The sequence below is a fragment of the Electrophorus electricus genome, chromosome 6 (genome assembly GCF_041902795.1).
Source record: "Electrophorus electricus isolate QZ-2024a chromosome 6, ASM4190279v1, whole genome shotgun sequence".
In the NCBI taxonomy this organism is placed as follows: Eukaryota; Metazoa; Chordata; class Actinopteri; order Gymnotiformes; family Gymnotidae; genus Electrophorus; species Electrophorus electricus.
In genome coordinates, this window is record NC_137502.1 from 31,337,171 (window position 1) to 31,358,959 (window position 21,789).

At 48.6% G+C, this 21,789-nt stretch overlaps 2 protein-coding genes and 1 long non-coding RNA gene across 7 annotated transcripts in view; 2 read left to right on the top strand and 1 right to left on the bottom strand.

Annotated features, from left to right (window-relative positions):
- The window catches only part of col5a3a (collagen, type V, alpha 3a), a 56,233-nt gene extending 46,299 nt beyond the window's left edge, over window positions 1-9,934 (bottom strand). For 3 of the 4 annotated variants that reach the window (XM_035525797.2, XM_081716442.1, XM_035525796.2), the window contains exon 1: window positions 9,689-9,933. In XM_035525797.2, the coding sequence (XP_035381690.2) occupies window positions 9,689-9,773 (85 nt within the window). In that variant the 5' untranslated portion in view covers window positions 9,774-9,933. Of the gene's footprint in view, window positions 1-9,688 lie in introns of all 4 variants that reach the window. The other variant, XM_081716441.1, reaches the window with a different exon arrangement.
- Window positions 9,935-9,976: 42 nt separating this feature from the next.
- Window positions 9,977-13,661, top strand: LOC145658622 (uncharacterized). The gene is made up of 3 exons (XR_014124277.1): window positions 9,977-10,102; window positions 12,684-12,806; window positions 12,961-13,661. It is a non-coding gene; the product is annotated as an uncharacterized LOC145658622 (long non-coding RNA).
- Window positions 13,662-16,082: 2,421 nt separating this feature from the next.
- On the top strand, window positions 16,083-21,379 carry rdh8a (retinol dehydrogenase 8a). Of its 2 annotated transcripts, XM_027017307.3 has the most exons (6): window positions 16,085-16,406; window positions 18,234-18,395; window positions 19,438-19,617; window positions 19,825-19,918; window positions 20,023-20,206; window positions 20,560-21,379. In XM_027017307.3, exons 1-6 carry the CDS (start codon window positions 16,301-16,303, stop codon window positions 20,785-20,787), a joined length of 954 nt encoding a protein of 317 aa, XP_026873108.1. In that variant the 5' UTR covers window positions 16,085-16,300; the 3' UTR covers window positions 20,788-21,379. The 2 variants fall into 2 exon arrangements, with proteins under 2 accessions (XP_081572570.1, XP_026873108.1); XM_081716444.1 differs by having other exon boundaries at window positions 16,083-16,406; window positions 19,438-19,918.
- Window positions 21,380-21,789: the final 410 nt, after the last annotated feature.

The following is a 21,789-nucleotide window of genomic DNA, read 5'->3' on the forward strand; positions in this document are numbered from 1 at the left end:
TTTGCTCCACACCCTAATCTACACACACCAGAATGCTGCATCCCCCCCCCCCCCACACACACACACACCGATCTCGTACACTGCCATAAAATTAAATCACAACCGTATGAGCTTGTCTCCTGAATGCACAGTAAGGCAGCAGCAAAAAGTCTAAAAAAAGATGCCCACTGACAAACGCAAGAGGAACGCAAGCACAAGCTTACACTGCATCGAGCGGCACCTCTAATGTAAGGTGATATGCAGGCATCAGGCCTTTACGGGGCAGTTTCCAGATCATAAAGCGGTTGTGACAGGGAGGAGAGGTAAATGAGATTGCTTCACTGATGTAATGGAGTAGACGTGCCAGCACGATTTTCACCGCATTAGTCTCAGTGCTTGATCTCTGTGCTGAAAAACAATTAGAAATGATTTGCTTTAGAAAAGCTAAATGTTGCATTTTTGTCTGAATTAAACATGATGCATCTGGAAAAAACAACGCTGCCCGTTTCCCTCTGTGGTGGTGAAGCCCTCAGAACTAAATGCTCAGCACATAATTGTTTTTCTTTGCATGACGCCACCATCTTTGCTGTATCTGTGTCAGGATTGGGCCAGTGTAGTTGCTGTCCAATCACAGCTTTCTACCGAACCTGGGGGCGTGATGTAACAGTCGGTGAGACCTCAAGTCAGGCATACCACTAATCAGGCTTAACGCCTAACAGCTGCGCTAGGCCTATATAAGCCCAGTGACCCGCTCTTTGTCAAAGACTTTGGGTATTGAGGTCTGTGAGTGCTTGTGCTGCAACTCACTTCTGTGCTTTGAGGGTGTCTGTGTTTTTGCATGTCTCCTCTCCAGTTTTCCCCCTCAAATCTGTCTCTCTCCCAAGGCTCCGCTTAGCCATTGTTGTTTCTACCTGTTTTCTGGTTTTGTTTGGGAAGTTTTAGTTTGGTTTTCCCCAGGGCATCAGGGCTGCCGTTCTTCCCGTGGCATCCTTGGTTCTCCCTTTTCCCATGCTCGGTGTGGTGTTTAGTTTTTTTTCCCTCTAGTTTTCTCTTCCTCCATTCCTCTGAAGGGTGATATACGCACAGGTAGTCTGATAGCTGCTGTGGTCTAGTGGGTCTTTGTCTGCCTTGCAACAAGTTGGCTGGGGTTCAACTCCCCTTTAGTTATTTACTTTTTTTGTTTACCTGTTCCATGATCTAACTGCACACGGGCCCACCATTAGAGCGTGGTTGCTCACCCAGCCTTTTGGCTTTCGGGGTCCTTTTTGGGGCCTTTTGGGGTCATCACCTAGCTGACCTGGGTTCGAGCCCATCTTACAGAAAGACCCAGCCATGAACCCAGCTCTACAGTTAGACCTAGAACAGGTAAAGGTGGCTTTGACTAATCAGGGGGTGACAGTTGTTCGACATGAGCAGGCCCTGCAACAGATCACCTCTCAGTTGTAGGTCCTGACAGACCTCCTGACATGAACACCAGTGCCTCCAGCTGCCCCGATCGGGGGGCAGCTGGAGCTGTGGCAGCAGCAGAGCCTGCCCAAATCCTGCCCACCTCGCATTCAGAGCCGTTGCTCCCTGCCCCTGAGCGCTATGCTGGCGAGGATTGTTGTAGGGGGTTCCTCCTTCAATGCTCACTGGTTTTTGAGTAGCAGCCCTCCTGGTTCTCCACTAAGGGCATACATCATCTCCCTTCTAACTGGCTGGGCTCTAGCATGGGCCACCCCAGTCTGGGAGCACCAAACAGACGTATGTTCCACTGCGGCAGAGTTTGCTGCTGGCTTTAAGTGGACTTTCGACCATCCAGTCGCTGAAGGGGAGGCGGGTTCCTGTCTCCTTAATATACGCCAGGGGAAAAGAGCGGTGCTGATTACGCAATCAAATTCCGCACTATGGAGGCTGAGAGTGGATGGAACCCCACAGCGCTGATGGTTGCTTTCCACCAGGGCCTCAGCAAAGAGCTTACAGACGAACTGGTCCACCATGCTACTCCCGCCTCTCTCGACGACCTGATCAATCTGGTATTGCATATTGACAATCGCGTAAGGCAGAGGTGCAGAACACGGGGACCAGAGATCAGTCAAGGCTCTCGCAGAGCTCCACGCACCCTTAGCCCTGTTCATGTGCCTGACAAGCGGGGAGAGTCCGGATCCCACCCAATGCAGCTCAGGCACACCCACCTTGAGCACGGGCGTGAGCGCGATGCTCGGATGCGGGAAGGGAGGTGTCTGTACTGCGGAAGCTCAGGTCATCTCCACCCAGCTTGTCCTGAGCTCCAGGGAAAAGATAACGTCCATCAGGGGAGGGAGGACCTCTGATGGACTCAGCCAGTCCTCCCCGAGCTCAGGTGTTGCTCAGTACCACAATGGCTTGGGGAACGTCTGAAACACGTCTCCAGGTATTTGTGGACTCTGGGGCAGCGGGCAACTTTCTCGATGCTGGGTTGGCCAACAAGTTAGACTCAGGTAGACTGGCTGAGCTGGTCGGTGCTGTCTTGGGGTTCGATGTGTCAGACCTCCTGCCTGCAGCCACCCAAACCTCAGTTTGGGGCTGGTCACAAACCCAATGGTCTGGACCTATCTCGAGTCCCCCAGAAATACTGGGACCTTAGGGAGGAGCAGACAGAAGGCCCAACTATTGCCCCCCACCGGGCATATGACATGGCCATACACCTCCACCCAGGCTCCAGTCTCCCTAGAACCTGCTTATTCTCCCTTTCGGGGCCCGAACGTCAGGTAATGGAACAATATATCCAGGAAGCCTTAGCCTTAGGATTCATCTGGCCATCTGCTTCCCCGGATGGCGCAGGGTTTTTTTTTTGTCGGGAAGAAAGACGGCGGGTTATGCCCCTGTATAGACTACCAGGGCCTTAACAAAGAGACTGTCAAAGTGTGTGTGTTTGTGTCTGTATTGCCATGCCCTCTCATGTCGTTCACTTGATCCTTGTGTGTAATTGTCATGTGTGTGTATATAAGTCTCATGTCATATCATTGAAGTTGTCGGTGTTTGTGTGTGTTGAGTCATGAATGTTAAATTTAAATTAAAACTTGTTTTTAAAAATGTTTTTGTTTAACGTGCCTTGTCCCCGCATCCTGTTTAACCCTTCAACGTCACAGAAACACTGACCTACCGAGGATGCCTGGGAAAGGCAAAAAGAAGAAAGGGAGGAAAGGAAGTCAACGCCCTCCCACAGCACGTGCAGCGAATTCTCCCATGTTCTTGGGCACCCTACTGACTCCAAGTGCAGGTCCATGTGCAGAAGCAGGGGAGTCATACAGAACCACGGCGGGCGGCTGGGACTGGTATAACGATTACCAGTCCTCGGAGTCAGACTCTGTGGACTCCTACTGTCCAGCGGAGAGAACTTCCCTCATCCTGGCCTTGCTGCAAGGAACTACAAGGAGGGAGGATCCCGCTGAGCGATTTTCAGGGGACCCTGTGTATGGTCCTGGATCAGACATTCCGGAGTCCTATGGAGACCAGCCGGACCATGAGAACCGGCACTCGGAGATGGACTCTGCTGGGTCCTAGGACCCCTGCCTGGACGATTGTCGGGACTACACAGATTATGGAGAGACAGGGGAGTGTAGCAATGTCTGTCTGCTGTCAGATATGGGTTCTGATCGTGAGGAAGACACTCCAATGGAGGTAGAAGAGGACCCTCATAGGGATGTTCCCTCCCATAGTGACGCCAAAAGCTCCGAGAGCAATGAGCCTCCAGCGCCTAAGGCACCACCCAGGGCACGCCTCCCAGGAGCAAGCAAGCTGCCCCGGGTGGCTAGCAGGGAGGCATCATCATCAGAGGAGGACACTCCTCCACCTAAGGCGAAGAGCCCCAGAGCGCATGCGCCTACGTCTAAGCCTAGTGGAGGCAAAAAGGCAGCAGTACCAGTGCCAGCACCGGAACCGGGCAACAGAGCTGGTGTGCTTCCCAATGCGCATGCGTCCCTGTGTCTGTCATCGTCTTGGTCCCTGTCCTTCCCTCTGTCCTGCCCTGCTCGCGCTGGCCTGTGGTGGATTGTCTAGTCCTCCAACATCACCTTTTGGCATTGGTCTCGGGGCCGCAGCCGGATTGGCTGGCGCGCCGGGAGTCGCACCCTTGGGGGCCGGGCCTCTGTCTTTAGTATGGCCCCTCCCCCCTCAAACTTGTGTGTGTGTGTCTGCATTGCCACGCCCTCTCGTGTCGTTCACTAGATCCTTGTTGTGTGTAATTGTCATGCATTTATATAAGTCTTGTGTTGTATTATTGAAGTTGTCGGTGTTTGACCCAAGTAGCATGTTTGTGTGTGTTGAAACGTGAATGTTAAATTTAATTTAAAACGTATGTTTTTGTTCAACGTGCCTTGTCCCCGTGTCCTGATTAACCCTTCAATGTTACAGTTGGAGGTCTCCTGCATGCCGTTGCCTGTGAATGCCAGCAAAGTCGGATGCTGCTCAATTAGCATGCACCATACCCTAGCTACATTCAGCGTGGCTCCCATTGTAAGGGGTCTGCAAAGCCTTGTGTATATTGTCGGTCTTTTAGGATTATGATTACACAGAGTAATCCCTTAGTACCTCCCAAATCTTCTATAACCTCTCCCACGAGATCGGCGTGAAAGGTAAGAAGGTAAACAACAATATGCTTAGTATTACTTAGATTTGACACTGAAAGCACTGCACAGTAAAAAGCAATGTAGCAACATGGATTGCTTTTCAAGGTGGGGTGCACTCACTTTTGAATTAAATTAAGCATGGATTCACATGAATTCAGCATATTGTTTTTGGAAGATAAAAAAAACATCTTGCTAGCAATGATTGTTTCCATATTCCTTCACCCACTCCATCTACACCAATAGATCAGCTGCAGAAACAGCTCACCCACCACTGACCCATGGGACAGGTGACCCACATGCTGAACTAACTAGCTACATGGACTATATAAAGCAATGGGTCATGGCTGTAAGATAGGCGGTCTATGGAGAACGGGTTTCCTCTTGGTCCTCCCAACCTTTCTCTCTTAATCCACCCAAGGAGATTTGCCTTGCCATCGTTGCCACTGACCTGCTCATTAGAGATCTGGACACATACGTGTGTGGAGCTGCTTTGTGACAATGTGTGTTGCCATGACAGAACAATTCACCCAGGAGCTCCCACAGCCAAAACCCGGACCACACCCAGGAGCTCTCACAGGCCAGCCCCCCTCCCCCGATACCCTTTGCTAATGCCCCAACCTCTGCTGCCTCTCAGCTGCTCACTCCCTGGAACAGCAGGACCAGAACTCCTTTTTCATAAAGTCCAACGTCCTTGCTGATTCCAATAAAAAAATTCTCTGCTGCTTTCCAAACCAAATCACCACTTTCCACTGTTTGCAGAAGCTCGATACAAAAACTGGCTGATTCAGAGCAACGTCATATGGGATCATTAAAGATGTTGATGGCTCTTCAAGGACGAATCTGCTTTAGGTTATCTCTGACAGTGATGTAGCCGTCGAAACTGGAGACCAGTGTATATGAGCCTGGAATCTCAAACAAAGCACTTCCTCAGTCTTCTGTATGTTCCAGTAAATGGAAGTGTCTGGATAACAGAATGGTCTAGTGAACTGTTTTACATACTGTAAAATGTTCTGTTTGTTGTTCTTTATCATTAAAGCAAAGCTTCCCCCAGATTAACCCTTGATAAGTGATGGAAGTGGTTGCGTGAGTCATCTGTATCTGTGTGTGCAGGAGCGTGTACGTGTGCCTTTTGTGCATATCTGTGTAGGCGTGTGCATGAGTGTGCATGTGTGCATGTGTTTGTGTATCTCTGTGCATATGGGAGCGTGTATGTGTGTGTGTGTGTGTGTGTGTGTGTGTGTGTGTGCGCATGTGTATGGAGCATGTGTGTGTGTGTGTGTGTGTCTCTGTGCAATTGGGAGTTTATGTGGGTGTGTTTGTGTGTTTGTGTGTCTCTGTGCATATGAGAGTTTATGTGGGTGTGTTTGTGTGTGTATGTATGTGTGTGCCTGGTGCATTTGTGTTTGTGTGTGCGTGGTGCGTGTGTGTGTGTTTGTGTGTGTGTGTGTCTATAAATATGGGAGTTTATGTATGTGTGTTTGTGAGAGAGAGAGAGGCAGACTACACTGCAGCAGGGGTGCTGGGCATCATTACACATCACTCTCACATTCTTCTCTGTCCCCGGTTTGTACTGCTGATGTTTACTCACGGCGAGGGGGACGGACTGCACCAGAGCTGCCGGACCCACAAAGGAAACACCTGCAACCCTCAGCCCCAGGCACTGTCCACTAACACACTCACTCCCATCAGCAGAGCAGAAGATCCAGACCCTCGCTGAAGACCTAGTCTGTTCTTCACAGTAATGCATATCAACACCTAAATAGCCATGATTTATAGATGACAGGCTCATCTGCGTTCATTTGTGCTACTCGACACTTTAGGGCAGGGCAGGGTATGAGAAACAGATGCCATTTCCTTTTGGTAAGTAAAAATACAATCTAACATGACTGGCCTGGCCAAGCTCAGTGTAATGTTGCTAGCCTTCCTCCAGTTTCCAATATGCACAAATTCTTTCAGAAATGGTACATCCCGTTGTCACCGTGGACCTTGGGACTGCGGGATTTGGGAATACCGCCTACATAATTCCAGCATCACCGGCTGTTTCTCTCCTGGCTTGACCTCGTGTTCCACAGGATTTCCTGCCTTAAATGTGCACACGCAGGGTGGGCGGCGTGCCTTGGATCGTAAAGACAACAGCGCCGCTTGTCCTGCCGCCGAGCGTCCAGAGTCCGCTCCAGTCCGGCGGGGCAGCGCACATCGTCTTTGTGGCCTGCGGGGAAGGTGGGCGTGGCTCAGTTGGGGCGGAGCATGAGCCATGACACATGGGCGTGGTTTATGATTGGTCTGGAGGTCCAGAACTGTGCTTACTACATATGCATGAGAATAACCAACTGTTTTCCTTGTGCACAGGACAACACCTGCAGAAGGAGACATTTTGGGAAGATTTTGGACAAGCCTAGTCCTGTACTATAAAATACTGTTGGGAGGGAATTCTAATTTACATGTGTGAATTAGTTAAAGCCTATGCTTAATCCTAGTCTGCTCAACCTGAGGCTTTTCTCAAGATCTAAGGCTACAGCAAGGATCAGCCTCGCTAATCTCCAGAAAGGAGCCTGCAGGCTGTGATAGAGTAATAACACGGACACTTGGACACTTGCAGAGAGAGTGGTCGTGACTCTGCGGGCCAGATGTTTGTGCTGGGGAGGGTTGCTGGTCCAAGCCGCCCATAGCTACCAGCATGCAAGACGCAGGCAGTGAAATTCCACACTGTCCGGAACGAAGACGTAATTCCCAGCGTGGCAGAGAGAGCTGTCCGCCGAGACATGTCCCCCCCCCCACCCCTCGCCCTCACGTCACCCCCTCCACTTCCTCTGATCCCAGGCATGCTGCTTGTTTTGCTTATATTTGTAAGTCGGTTGTGGCTGGATCAAAGTGGATGGAGCGCCACTGTGGGATGCCCGGGGGGGCGGGGGGGTGTTGTGAAGCTGCAGGATCAGACAGGGCAGGCAGGCGGGGGGCTCCGTCGCGCCGCCTCTGTGAAAAGAACATGCCAAACATTGACATAAAGGAGGTGGGAGTTTGGTGAAACATAAACACTCCTCCTTTGTCCTCGACGGCAGCATTTGGAAGAAGAGAGAGAGGAGCTAAACTGCAGAAACGTGGACCAGAAGAGAGAAGGGGAGGCTTCCGGATGCTCGCAGGAGCGCCCGACTCACAGCCGCCGCCCGCCGCAACGAAAGCGTGCTGCCCTTCCGCATGTGCGGTCGTGCGTGAGCGGCGGAGAGCAAAACATTCTCCACGCTATAGAACAGGCACTTGGCTGTTTACAAGTTCAGCAACATCTGGACTGGTCATAAGGACCGACGCCATGCCAGCACCTCATATCGCCGTCTCGCAATCTGCTAGTGATTCTCGTTTTTGGCGTTGCGAGATCTCACAGGCCCAGACAGTGCTCCAGCAGAGTCCGATCACACCGCACTGCACAAATTAAAGATGAATACATATCCAGTGACCCAATTTAGAACGGACTACACATGCTACATATATGTGAGCACTGCAAGGGAAAAACCTCCCAGTGAATCCTTCCAGTGTCTGGGAGTTTCCTCCAGGAAACTTCCCTGACAGCGCCGCCAGCTGCTTCCACGGCTCAGGCTGAAAGGGACCTAAATGAGCACGCCTTATCCAAAAGACTAATCTCCATCGAAGGTACGGGGTTTCCAGCATCTGACATCACAGCTTTTAGGAGTTCCGCCGGCAGTCTGTAAGCGAGTGAGCAGAGCCCTGCAAGCTCAAGCACAGCAGCAGTGCACTGGGTTCAGAGGAACCACTAAACCTCTTCTGTACTTACTCTGTTCAAATAAATAAATGTCAGTGACTTTTGATTGTTTTTATCATCACATTATCAACTGCTTTACAATACCTCCAGACATTTTAGCCTCATGAAAAATGTTATTTGAATATGTATATTTTTATTTATGCAGTGGAGGTAAAATTGATGATTTCTCTTAAATGTCTTAGTCATGGACAATACAACTAAACTTACACATCTGAGGTTTTAGATGGAACATTCTTGCTGGACATTTTCCCTCAGCCACTTCGGACAAAAAGATGTGGATATATGCTGGGATATATGCTGGGATATATGTGGAGAACTGTATGTGGAGAACTGCAGCAGCTGGGGAGGTGCAGACTCTCCTCTGCTTGCTGACGTCCAGTTTAATACCAGGTTGAAAAACAAGCTGACATAAGGTGTGAACTGTGTCTGGGATAAGAAGAAATTATTGATGGCTTTATCAATAGGTCACAAATGAACAAATTGCAACAGATATGTCGTTTAAATCAAAATCGGGGTGTAACAGGTTGCTACTGAATTATTATTCATAGGAATGTTACCTGATGGGGAAAGCTGAGGAATGCTATCTCTGTGAAATATTTTACGGCTGTCAGGACAGGATGTTACCGCTGTCCACCCGCTTCTGCCCACTCACCTATTTCTCAAGACACCGTTAATCATTTCTCGGTAAACCAACATGGGTAACGAGCAAACTCGAACATGACATCAGTCAGCCAAAGAAAAAAATCCGTTGTGCTCGGAAGTTGTTTGAACGCTTAATAGCAATATTTAACATATCAAAACCACAAACGAGAGAAATGTTTCCGACGTTTAACTCAGCAATTACACTGTATAAGTTGTGAACATTTCTGCATTGTGCAGTAGTACTTCCATTTAATAGCAACCTAAATGTTATAGTTGAAAACCATGAAACAACTACAAACATTATCGTGTGCGGACCGAAAAATTTACTGGATGGGAAAAAATATTTCGCTTCTTTCAAAATTCTTTCATCACTTTTAGTAGCCTCTAAATTTAGTCCCGAAGCAACTCCGTAATCGAGTGCAAACCAGCAGCATCGCTGAAGAGACAATGAATGTGTGCAGAGGATGTTTTACCAAACCAAACCGAATAGTTAATGAAACACATGGACAAAGAGGGAAAAAAAAGCACCGTCTAAATAGTTACTCAGTCAGAGATTAGCATTTGATCAACTTTACTGAAGTGTTTTCGAATGTAATGCAATAGTCCAAGAAAACTCAAATAAGATCTTTCGTGTGGTGCACGTTAAAACTTTACAATTATAGTAAAATAACTGAAAATATTCAAACTTTCACAGATACTTTACCCCCTCGCGTCGCGGAGGTGTGCAATAGGATGATGAGAACCAACGGCAGTGCTGAACAAACCGCAGTCCCCTTTGAACGATCCATCTTCCAGAGCAGAGAGTCGGAGTGGTAGTGGTAGGACCCACGGATTACAGGCGCAGCAGCCCAGAAGCCATGCGTGGCGAGCCGGGGGGGAACCGAGTGCTGTCCGAGCCTGCCCGCTCCTCAGTAGGACTCAGACGACTTTTCTGGAGTATCCTCGTCCCCGATCTCTAGTCAACTGTGCGGCTTGCATCCAGTTTCGTCTTCTCTCACTCCCTCCCAAACTTTCTCAACCTCCTCTCCCCTCCCACGGAGCGGTGTCTGGCGATTGCTAAAAAAAGGATGAGAAACGCTGCCTCTAGACAACGCGGGTCAAATTGCACGATCCTGAAGTAAGTGGCGTTTAGACGCTTAATAAGCACTTACTACGGAGTAATAAGCGTTTGTTGGGCCTCAGCGGTACACCCATCCGTTACGATGCTCTTTTCAGCCGGTTTTCAGGTGTATGAATGTAATTAATGCGTTAATGATGATTAATGTCGACTCTTCCTGCCCAGACAGATGAATTGCCTAAAGTGATAATTATGAAGAATTAATTATACGCAGCATAATCTACCACATGCAAGTACATAAACAGAGACGCCTGAATCATCCCATGCGTGCACTCAAACCATAAACAAGACATAAACAAGAACTTTACATGTAAAAAATAGACGGTGAGCTATAACACCTTTGGGCAGTCAATACTGCGTGATGATGGAATGACAGGGAATTCCTGCCGTGTCTCTGTGTTCCCTGCTGCACTTGCTACAACAGGACTAAGACACCACTATCACCAGAGGGCATCTTCAGTGATGGACCTGTTACCTAGACGACTGAGGCCCAGTCATGCAGAAGAGTGAGAGGATCACATACACAGGGGGCTTTGATCGTACCTGGTACCTGTTCCTGCAGGGCACTGCAGGATGAGTTTAGGATATCTGAGTTCCACGTAGTAGAGGGATGAGTCTATCTCCACTAGAGGGTCTGTAGAGGAGAGAGGACAGGCCGTATCCCTCCTTTTTTTAAATTACATGTACACGTCAAATATTTCATCAGCAAATCAGGACAGCCAGATTTGCATAAAGATTAGACATGCATGTTGCACTTGAATTGTTGATGATGTTACTATTATGATATTGCTAAGATCACAGAGAAATTAGGACTCAATTTTAACTGCACTCACAATATACAGCATTAAGTCTTTGTGCTCGCTGACCTGATTAAGGCAACATTAAGCCAGTGTACAGGCCTTTCCATCCTCTGTAGCCCAAACCCTGTAGCTTCAGCCGACGGCCCTGTACAAGTTCTGGCTGCAATTGAGAAGTGAATGGAGCTGACATCCCCATGACCCAGGCCGTTGTCAAGGTGCCACATGGAGCACCCTTCGAGAACAGGGGCCAAAGACAGTATGAGAGGGGAGCTTGGGAAAAAACACAGTGAGTGATGAGACATATCCACATGCCGTGAGAGACGAGACATATCCTCGCAGTGTGAGCGATGAGACATATCTGCACTACGTGAGCAACGAGACATATCCACACTCCGTGAGCAACAAGACCTTTCCACATGCCATGAGCGATGAGACATATCCACATGCCCTGAGCGATGAGACATACACCAGAGTTTTACGATGCACATTTCGCCCACGCGCATTTCCATGCACGTGCATGCAGGGAGGTTCTTTTTTAAATAAGCAAACATCGGAAGTGGAACTAGGGCCTTCTCGCCCGAGGAAATGATCACAGTGTGTGTGCATGTGCGCTACCGATTAACCGCCGATAACTCTCCGAGAAGCCCACCACCAGTCATTTTTCCGCCTTTTATCTTTTATATTGCCATCAGAGATGCCCAGCTATTCCTCACGGAATAAGTAAACGGGAGACCCTCACGCACACTCGCCCACCGCCTCTCCCATCCACACTAAGATGTCCCACGTTTGCATTCGCATTCCTGCCCGCTTTTAGCAGCCAGTTGCTAAGGGGGCAGCGAGCGGTCAGAATTCAGAGAGGGAAATTCTCACAGCTAGCTGGAAGGACTCCATTTTCCCTGCCTGCCACAGTCCAAGCCCCCGCTGTAGACGCAGCCCCCGAGCCAGCCCGCTGCCTGAACAAAGGGACCTCCTCGCATCCCGGTCCCAGCATGCCTTTGTTGTATCTCGTTTCTGTTTGAATAATGTGCTTCGGACCACCACAAAGGAGCCTGGCCATACATTCTTCTGTGAAAAGGGCTTTTCCACACATATTCTTCACCTAGACACCCTCTTCAGTAAAGTTCTTCAATAAAAATTCAATAAAAATTCAATTAAAAAAATAAATAAATCACCCGTCTAGCGCCAACCTCATGAGCCCCGATGTGTGATTTATGGTGTGCTATTTTTTAAAGCAAATATTTCTTGAAAGCCCTGAAGGGTTGCAAACATTTGGTAATTGAGAGCCACAGTGCCAGAAACAGATCAGTACCGCCTGTTAACTGCTCCACCCATGCCGATGTCTGGATTAAGACATTCTTACCTCTGCTGATATCCAGGCCATTCTAGCTTCCGTATATTTATATTTGTATTCTAAACATTAATTTCAGTGAAGCTAGCACCACAAGAGTCAACAAAGTGCAAGAGGCTTGTTTTTTCATACTCAGATTTATGTTAAACTAGATTAATATGTAGATTAAGTGAAATTTGCATTGTGGCTTTCCCATTGGTAATAGTTAGAACAAAGCTCAACAAATGTAATATATTCAATGTGTCTTTATAGACCGTACCCAAAAGCTGAAAATAACAAAGCAGTAATGAAAATTAATTTAAGTCCGTGTTTTTCAGATGTGACGGACATGTGAAGGTGCACTGCAGCTTTCTGCGTGCATCGCTGGTTCATGTTGTGGCTCATACATACAGCACAAATCATAAAGGCTTCTGTGTCTCCCGTGTGCATTCAGCATTCCCAGGATGTGGAGTTCAGGTTTTACTGTGACAGAAGGAAAGCCCAGGAGCCCTTATCTGCGGAAGCGCCATATCCAAGCACCCTGTGAGAAATCCCTCCCCAGCTCTCTGGTGCAGGGGTGAGTAACGGGATCTCCACTCCATGTTACCGCCATCCACCTGTGCATACGTTTGTGCCGGTCCGCTCTGTCCTGAGTCGTATCCCACATGCCGGCGCGTAGAGTCAGCACAGGCCGGCGTCTGACATCGTTGACCCGCTTCCTCTGTTTCCAGAAGGCCTACTTCCGGTAAAAAAATGAGAGGTCAGAGCCTGACAGCGAGGGCTCAGTCATCACACGCCGTTGGATGGCAGGGTAGGTCCCGACCCACCGACCCAGGACCACCATTCACGACTGCGCTTCCTCCTTTAGAACATGCCGGAACAGGACCGCAGACTCTCCAGCAAAACCTAAATATGCCTGTGAAGTTTCAGAGTGATGGACAGACTGACTCTCTCTGCCTGCCAAAAAACAAGATCTGTAGGGATTTCAAAGAGAATATATTTTCAACAGCTAATCAATTCTCAGTGATTTGTCTTTTGCCAAGAGTCATTGTACATAATATTTCTTCTGACTGCGGTGTTGTTGAAGTTGTAGGTGACATCCTGTGTTTTCTGCGTTGCAAAAGTAATTTATAGGTTGACCATTTTGTAAAATCTGGACTCATCCTCCTTATCACGGTGATGGTACTACCTGCAGGAAAACCTGCTACTGACGTCCTTTAATACTCTCTGTGGATTCATCTTTAAATGCTTTCAAGTAATCAAAACAAAATAAGCTGTTTTAGGAAGTAATCCTACACAAAGCATTCAGCTTGCCTGAATATCAAATATAACAACTGATATGCACACAGACACACACGAACGCACACACGCATGCATGCACAAACCACACACACACACATCAATCTGCACATCCGTCTCTCCAAGAACTCAGTGACTGTTGGCAGTAACCTTGATGAGAAGCTGCAGTGATCGTCCTCTGCATATGTCAGCCAGGCCCTGTGATTTATCCCATTAATAAGGCATTTTAGATTCACCCACCTGCTAATATAAATTCAAATTCCATCAGAGAGGTATTTTTAGGAATATTCTCTATGAGACTGTTGTGCTGTGCACCTCAGTAATGAAAATGCATTAGTCACTGAGCTATGAGGATCACTCACCATAACTGCGTATAACAGTATAATCTAATCAAACGAAACCTTTGTACAGTTTAAAGAGAAACAAATGCCGTGGAAACTGACAGGAGCAGAGGAGATTTTGTCATCAATTACAGCTCATCGTTAATGTGAAAAATGCATGCAGTACTCTGAGAGTTCTCGTGGGGGTTGCCAGATCCTCAGGGGGAGTTCTCAGTGTGGTGTTAATTAAAGTAATTGCTGACGCTGGAGTGCCTCCGCTAATTGATATGAGGGAGCACGTCTTTAGTTAAGCCACACAAACAATCAGTAACTGTAGCCCCAGCGCGCCATTTCCCGCTCTCTTTCTTTTCCTCTGTTTCCATCCTTCATTTCTTCTCTTCTCTATCTGTCTTCCCCCTCATTCACTTCCTATTAACGTTTTCCTCCTCTTTATTCTCTCTCTCATTCTCCCTGTTGGTCTGCTTCATTATTAGAAAGACATTCTCTCTTTCTCTCTCTCTCTCTCTCTCTCTCTCTCTCTCTCTCTCTCTCTCTCTCCTTGTGAAGTAGTTTGCATTCCACACCTACTCAGCAGACAGCACACAATAGAAGAGAAAGAGCCACTCCTGACCTACAGCTAACATTCCATTGCATCAGGCCCTCTCTGTGTGTGTGTGTGTGTGTGTGTGTGTGTGTGTGTGTGTGTGTGTGTGTGTGTGTGTGTGTGTGTGTGTGTGTTTGTGTGTGTGTGTGTGTGTGTGTGTGTGAGTGTGTGTGTGTGTGTGTGTGTGTGTGTGTGTGTGTGTGTGTGTGTGTGTGTACATCCCTCCCAGAGAATGGGGTTAGTGTCCAGACTGCTTTTATAAGCAGGGGACAGAAGTGAACTGTCTCACGCTCTGCTGGGGCACTGGGAGAGAAGCACACTTCAGCATGTCCTTTCCCAAGCGAGCTGGCCTAGCCTGATTAGCATAAAAACTATCAAGACAGAACAGGCTTTCTGTAATGTGCATGCCGTGAACACAGGAATTGTCATTATTTGCACTGTCATTACTTTCTGTCATGGGCTAATGGCCACACTGAACGTGGTCCAGTGTCCAACGCTGTGACCGGACGAGTACTGTACATCTCTAAGGCTTTTGAGTGTTTCCTATTTTTTAAGCATAAATTATTCCATGAATGAAAATCTAAAGGTGCAAGATGGATTTTTGCATGTAGATGTAAAAGATGTCAAAAATACTAAAAATGATTATCAGGAGTCATATATAATATGAGTATGACTATGAAACATCACCACTGGGTTTTTTTCTTAAACTGCTTTGGAAAAGTCATGCCATGGCAGTGCTTTGAGGTCATAGCTAATCTACATTTAATATTAACCTTTGTTATTTTGGGACACAATTTCTTTAATAACACAACTAGTTAACTAAAGAAATGTTTAATAAGCCATTGAAAAAGCAAAGAAAAACGTAATATTTACGTAAAACCTTCAACCTTCATTCATTCATCTTTTTTTAAAGAATTTAAAAATAGTCATTTATTTCCATGCACAACTTCTGTTCGACAGCAGAGGGCAGTGCAGTGCCGCGTTACCTCTCTCAACCACAGAACTGTCTGACTGACGGCAGTGGCTGAAGAATTGAACATTGGCCTTCTGTACTGAGCATAAAGGAGAATGCTGAGAAGTCTGGTCGGCATAATTAATTGGCCCAGGCAGATAATGTAAACTGTCAATCTGTATGAGGAATAAAATAGAAAAGTGAGAGACTGGTCAATATTACCCGATGAGGGTCAATATTACGCCTGATGGGGTTTTGTGGCAATTGCAGCTATGATTTTTAGTTTCATATCAGTTAGCACAGGAATGCATTAACATCCCTTTACTCCTGGATCATTTTGCTTTGCAAGTTTTGTTACTCACATATCAGGTGAAATAAGAAAATCCATGAAACAGGAAAAATCCGAGCATGTCTTGAACGTTACAGAAAATTATATTTAAGCATATATCTCTAAATATTGTCTTATAATTTGTCAACATTTGAAACCAGTACTGAATAAATGTGTGTATTTGTTATTAAACATTCCAGCCTTCCGGATACCGCAATTAAGTGGTCTATGCATGTCTACATTTAGCTTTAGTACTATGAGAAATTTCCCGTAAAAGAGTACAGCTTCTAAGTGTGCGTGCGCCCGGGTGTGCGCGAGCGCGCGAGCACACACACTTTTGAACTTCGGTAACTCCCGTGTTTACGCTTCTCAAGGCAGCGCACTAAGCTTCGGCCTGGTGTCAGAAGCGTGGAATGGGCGTCTGTTATTACTGATCTCCTGAATCCGACGTGTGATGGGATTACCGACTCACGCGCGCACCGTTCTGCGCGATCCGCTTTAGCCTCGGACGTCGCGTGATCACGCTCGCTCTGTCACAGCTGCCCGGGGCACAGAGGCGCGAGGACGCATGGCGAGCGGAGCGCAGAGAGTGGTGTTGATCACCGGCTGCTCCTCCGGCATTGGACTGAGAATCGCCGTGCTGCTGGCCAAAGATGAACAGAGACGTTACCATGGTAAACGTGCTCTCCTTATTTTACGCCTGCTTCTTCTCAGCTAAATCGGGTTTTTGTTGTTGTCGTTTTCCAGCGCTGCGAGCAAGGCGAAAGATTTGGCGGAAAGTTTAGAAAAGTTGCGCGGTCATAGTTTCAATAGTGATCGTTATTATTAGCTTTTGTCGGGGGTGGGGAACAAAAACAGAAACGTTGTCTACATTTTGCCGATACATTTCAAACGTCCGTTCAGCTCTGAGTAGAACAACGCGTTGAGTAGCGCAGCCCGGGGCTCCGGAGCCCTCATCCAGCCATTACCATGTGAAAGCGCAGTTTCTAGGCCACAGCTCCGCGAGGATGACGCTTGCCAGGCGGAGATCATGAAGACACTGCCAGCTCTCTTTCAAGTGACTTCTCCCGCACAAAGCGCCCTTTATGGCTGCGATCTGTAGACCGCTGCCCGGGTTTAGTGGCGTGCCTAATGCGCCTATAGTTCACCCGCTGAAGGGAGTGTTGGGAGAAGGACAGAGTTGGGGACCTGTACAAGAGAGGGTGCACTCCGCAACGAAACCCGCTCGAGGACCTCGTCTGGATTCGCGCAGCGGAAGGTTACCGATCATTTCGTTTGTTGTTATCTCGCGCTCAGCCGTGCCTACGACCTCGTTAACGTCAATCAGCCAGCGCGCTTCGGTGTGTAATGTTTCGGCCTTTAAGAGGCAGCACCTCCGTTATGATTGAACGCCCTGAAACAAGCAAAACAACCACATGTTTACTGTAACTGCACGCTCGACAGTAGAAAAATAACTCCTGTTGAACTTTGACCCATTTCTGGGAGCCTTGCAACAGAGGAAGAGCTTTTCTTTAAAAAAAAAAAAAAAAAAGCAGAAAATCCGAGATTTAAGATTTAATTGCCCCTGGTCGTAATGAGTACCAGTAACCTACAGCAGCTAAACGGAGGCCAAAAGCTCCCAGGGAGAGCAGCTCCCAATGGGCCGTGTTTAAGCGCTGCCACAAATCTTCCTACACGACCACGGCAGGAACAACAAAATGGTTGTTCTCTTTGACTCCTAAAGGCTTGGCCTGGTGTGCTCACTCAGGCAAAGCCACGTGTCTGAAGATGTCATATCCTGTCACTTCAGGTTACGTTAATCCATCCTGTGGCGATGATTATGATGTCATCCACACTCTGGGTACTCACGCTGGGCCTCATGGGTAATCGGATCACGGAGGACAGGAGAGCTCTTGGTTTGTTCTGAACGGCACGTTCAGTTCCTTATGCCGGATGAACCGAACAAATGAGCAAAATCCAGTGGCAGTTTGTGTGCAGAGAAAGGAAACCACATAGCCGTGTCATCATGTCAGAGGGCCAGGGATTTGTGGTCTGTGTGACCACTGACCTATTGCATACTGACGTGATGCATGAAGACAGAGCAGGACTGACATTGTTAACTCCTTCCTCAAAAGACAGCTGGACTGACTGGTTTAGACTGGATCACATGATTTAGGTCAATGTCTTCCAGAGGTCCAAAGTGCAAAAGGGGATCCATGGTTATCCACGGAGTTCATCTGTTTATCTTTTAATGAGCATTACTGACACTGGCTTCTGCACTGTGCATCTGTGTGTGCGTGTCTGTGTGTGTTTCTGTGCGTGTATATGCCTGTGTGTCCGCGCACGCACGTGTGCACACGTAAGTGTGTGTATGTGCTAGAGACAAAGAGGGATAAGCAGATGTGGAGGGCCAAGTGCGATCATTTTTTTGTACCAGACATTGCTCTCTCTCTCTCTCTCTCTCTCTCTCTCTCTCTCTCTCTCTCCCTCTCTCTCTCTCTCTCTCTCTCTCTCCCTTTAAGTCATCGCCACCATGCGTAACCTGCAGAAGAAGAAGGAGCTGGTGGAGGCAGCAGGGGAGGCCCTGGGGAACACCCTCACCCTGCAGGCTCTGGACGTGTGCAGCGATGACTCAGTCAAGCAGTGCATCAGCAGTGTCAAAGACCGCCACATTGACATCCTCAGTGAGTCACGCACGCCCTTCCACCCTGTACGTTTGAGGCCTGGGCTGCATAAACATTCCGTTTATGCTCGGCTTGACTCCGTGCTGCGGAGTTTTATACGCATTCGGAATGTCTGCGGTTTCCGGTACAGGTACCGCACGAGCAAAACCGTGGCAGACCCGTCCGGACGCAGGATCACAGAGTACCACAAATTCATGGGAAGGCCTTGTTTTCCGTGATGTACATTAACTTTGATAAGCTTCCATCATCAAACTATGCCGGCCTTGGCATTTAGAGTTCTTGTGTCCAACTGGCCTTTTCCGCCCATGCACGGCCGTGCAGCGTTCTCACAGTGTGTGTCCCTGCCGCCGCAGTGTTCTCGCAGTGTGTGTCCCTGCCGCACAGCGTTCTCGCAGTGTGTGTCCCTGCCGCGCAGCGTTCTCGCAGTGTGTCCCTGCCGCGCAGCGTTCTCGCAGTGTGTGTCCCTGCCGTGCAGCGTTCTCGCAGCGTGTGTGCCTGCCGCCGCAGTGTTCTCGCAGTGTGTGTCTCTGCCGCGCAGCGTTCTCGCAGTGTGTGTCCCTGCCGTGCAGCGTTCTCGCAGTGTGTCCCTGCCGTGCAGCGTTCTCGCAGTGTGTGTCCCTGCCGTGCAGCGTTCTCGCAGTGTGTGTCCCTGCCGCCGCAGCGTTCTCGCAGTGTGTGTCCCTGCCGCGCAGCGTTCTCACAGTGTGTGTCCCTGCCGCGCAGTGTTCTCGCAGTGTGTGTCCCTGCCGCGCAGCGTTCTCGCAGTGTGTGTGCCTGCCGCCGCAGCGTTCTCGCAGTGTGTGTCCCTGCCGCCGCAGTGTTCTCGCAGTGTGTGTCCCTGCCGCCGCAGCGTTCTCGCAGTGTGTGTCCCTGCCGCCGCAGCGTTCTCGCAGTGTGTGTCCCTGCCGCCGCAGTGTTCTCACAGTGTGTGTCCCTGCCACCGCAGTGTTCTCGCAGTGTGTGTCCCTGCCTCTGCAGCGTTCTCGCAGTGTGTGTCTCTGCCGCCGCAGTGTTCTCACAGTGTGTGTGCCCGTCGCCGCAGTAAACAACGCGGGCGTGGGCCTACTCGGGCCCCTGGAGAGCATCAGCGTGGAGCGGATGAAGACAGTATTCGACACCAACTTCTTTGGAACGGTGCGCATGATCAAAGAAGTCATGCCTGACATGAAGAAGCGCCGGGCAGGCCATATCATCGTCATGAGCAGCGTCATGGGCATGCAGGGTAAGAGGGTCGACACCAGAGGGCGCCAGCGTACACTCGATTCCCTGTTCCTTTACTCTCAAGAGTTAAAGGCTGGGGAGGTCGAGAACGTTGGCTCACGACGATGGGAATTTACTCTGCTGCTTAGGCAAAGTAAGTGTGAGTGTGAGTGTGTGTGTGTGTGTGTGTGTGTGTGTGTGTGTGTGCACGTGCCCGACATGTCCACAGGGGTGGTGTTCAACGACATCTACGCAGCCTCGAAGTTCGCCATCGAGGGCTTCTGTGAGAGCATGGCCGTTCAGCTGCTCAAATTTAACGTGAAGTGCGTATAACTCCCCCCAATGTCCGTGCGGGCGTGTAAGCGCAACCAGGTGACAGCCAACCGTGTCTCATCCCCCCTGCCCTGCTTCCCACAACCCCCTCCAGGATGTCACTGATTGAGCCGGGGCCTGTGCACACGGAGTTCGAGGCGAAAATGATGGACGAACTGGCCGAGATGGAGTTCAGCGGGGCGGACCAGGACACGGTCCGATACTTCAAGGACGTGTATGTGCCATCCTCGTGCGACATCTTCGAGGCAATGGGGCAGACGCCAGAATATATAGCAAAAGTAAGCAAAGACTCCCAGTCTTCCCCCGCTGAGTCTACCCACCACAACACTATACTGTTATACAAATGGTATACAAACCTGACCTTTGATGTTAGAAAGTTCAAAGTTCTATTGTCCTAAAAGTGTTTTTGAGATCGGAGGTTGTCTTGTGATAGCAACAGTGTGCAGAAAGGTTCACATTCACTTTCCATGAAACAAAGCACCTTACTTCAGTAATTTAATCATTGTCAGGGATATGTCATTTGAAGTCTTGAAGCTCTCATAAGCCAGTGGAGATTAATTAGCAATCCGTTAATTAGCCATCCATTAATGTGCCTAATATGTTATCCTTTCGGGTCCTTCTCTGGCCCCAGTGCACTCAGAAGGTGATCGAGTCGAGGAGTCCCCGTTTCCGGAACCTGACCAACAGCCTGTACACGCCGATTGTCGCCATGAAGTACGCGGACGAGACTGGCGGCCTGTCTGTTCACGCCTTCTACAACCTGCTGTTCAACTTCGGCTCTCTGATGCACGTGGCCATGGCGGTTCTCAAGTGCCTGACCTGCAGCTGTCTGCGCAGACGCACCGTCTCGCCCGACTGAAGGGGGCACTGGCGAGACGCCGGCAGAGCCGCACTGTACCTTGGCACGTCCGGACAGACCCGGATGGACGGACTGCTGTGCGCGAGCCCCTGGAGCCATGTGTCCGGGGGCTCCTAGAAGGTGTCATAGATTAGCGATTCTCAGCTCTAGTTCTGGCTTGCCTGTCCTCTCTGATCCAACTTACGCTGACTAATTCCCCAGTGGGGTTTGTGCAGAGCAGAGAGCCAGGCCTGGAGCTTAGGAACAGTGCCTTAAGCGAATAAGTTACTGCCATTTATGTTCTGTGATTCTAACCATATCTAACCAAAACTCAGGCAGAAAGTGTCCAGGGGCAGGTCAGGAGTGGATCAGTTCTTGTGTAAGGCTAGAGATCGAGTTGTAGTAGCGGTTCTCTTCTTCGCTCTGATTTCAGTGAAGTCTGTTATGAAGGTTTCTTTAAGCCTCTTTTGGTGGGGTTTTTTCTTTTCATTTTGTAAAATAGGTTTTTCTTCTCCTGGCTTAAAAAAATATGTAATTAATGTGAATATGTAGGTTATAATACAAAATCTAATTGTGTTTTGATTTGGAAATAAAACAAGTTACTGTCATTTTATCAGACAAGTTGTGATTTTGAGATGAAGTCTATTAGTTATTTGAAAGTGTACAATGTGTTGCTATTCTGCTAGTGACTTTCTTCAGCTGTAGCGAATGTACACTAGTCTGAAAGAAAAGAAAAAATTGATCTTGCACTTCATCTCATTCAGTATGAATAACAGTACCCAATTTGAACAGCAGAGGGCAACATTTTCTGACATTTTGCGCTGTGAAGCAATTTGAACTTCCCAAACAGAAAAGAACTATTCCTACAGGAGAACGGAGAGGCATTGTAATGGAGGGCTCTGATAGCTTGGATTGTATGTTGGACTATATCAGTGCTCTCTTTGGTGGAGAAGAAGTAATCGACCAATGAAACGGAGGTGCTGTGCTCAGCCATGGAGATGTTACGGAGTCCGTCCCTACTCC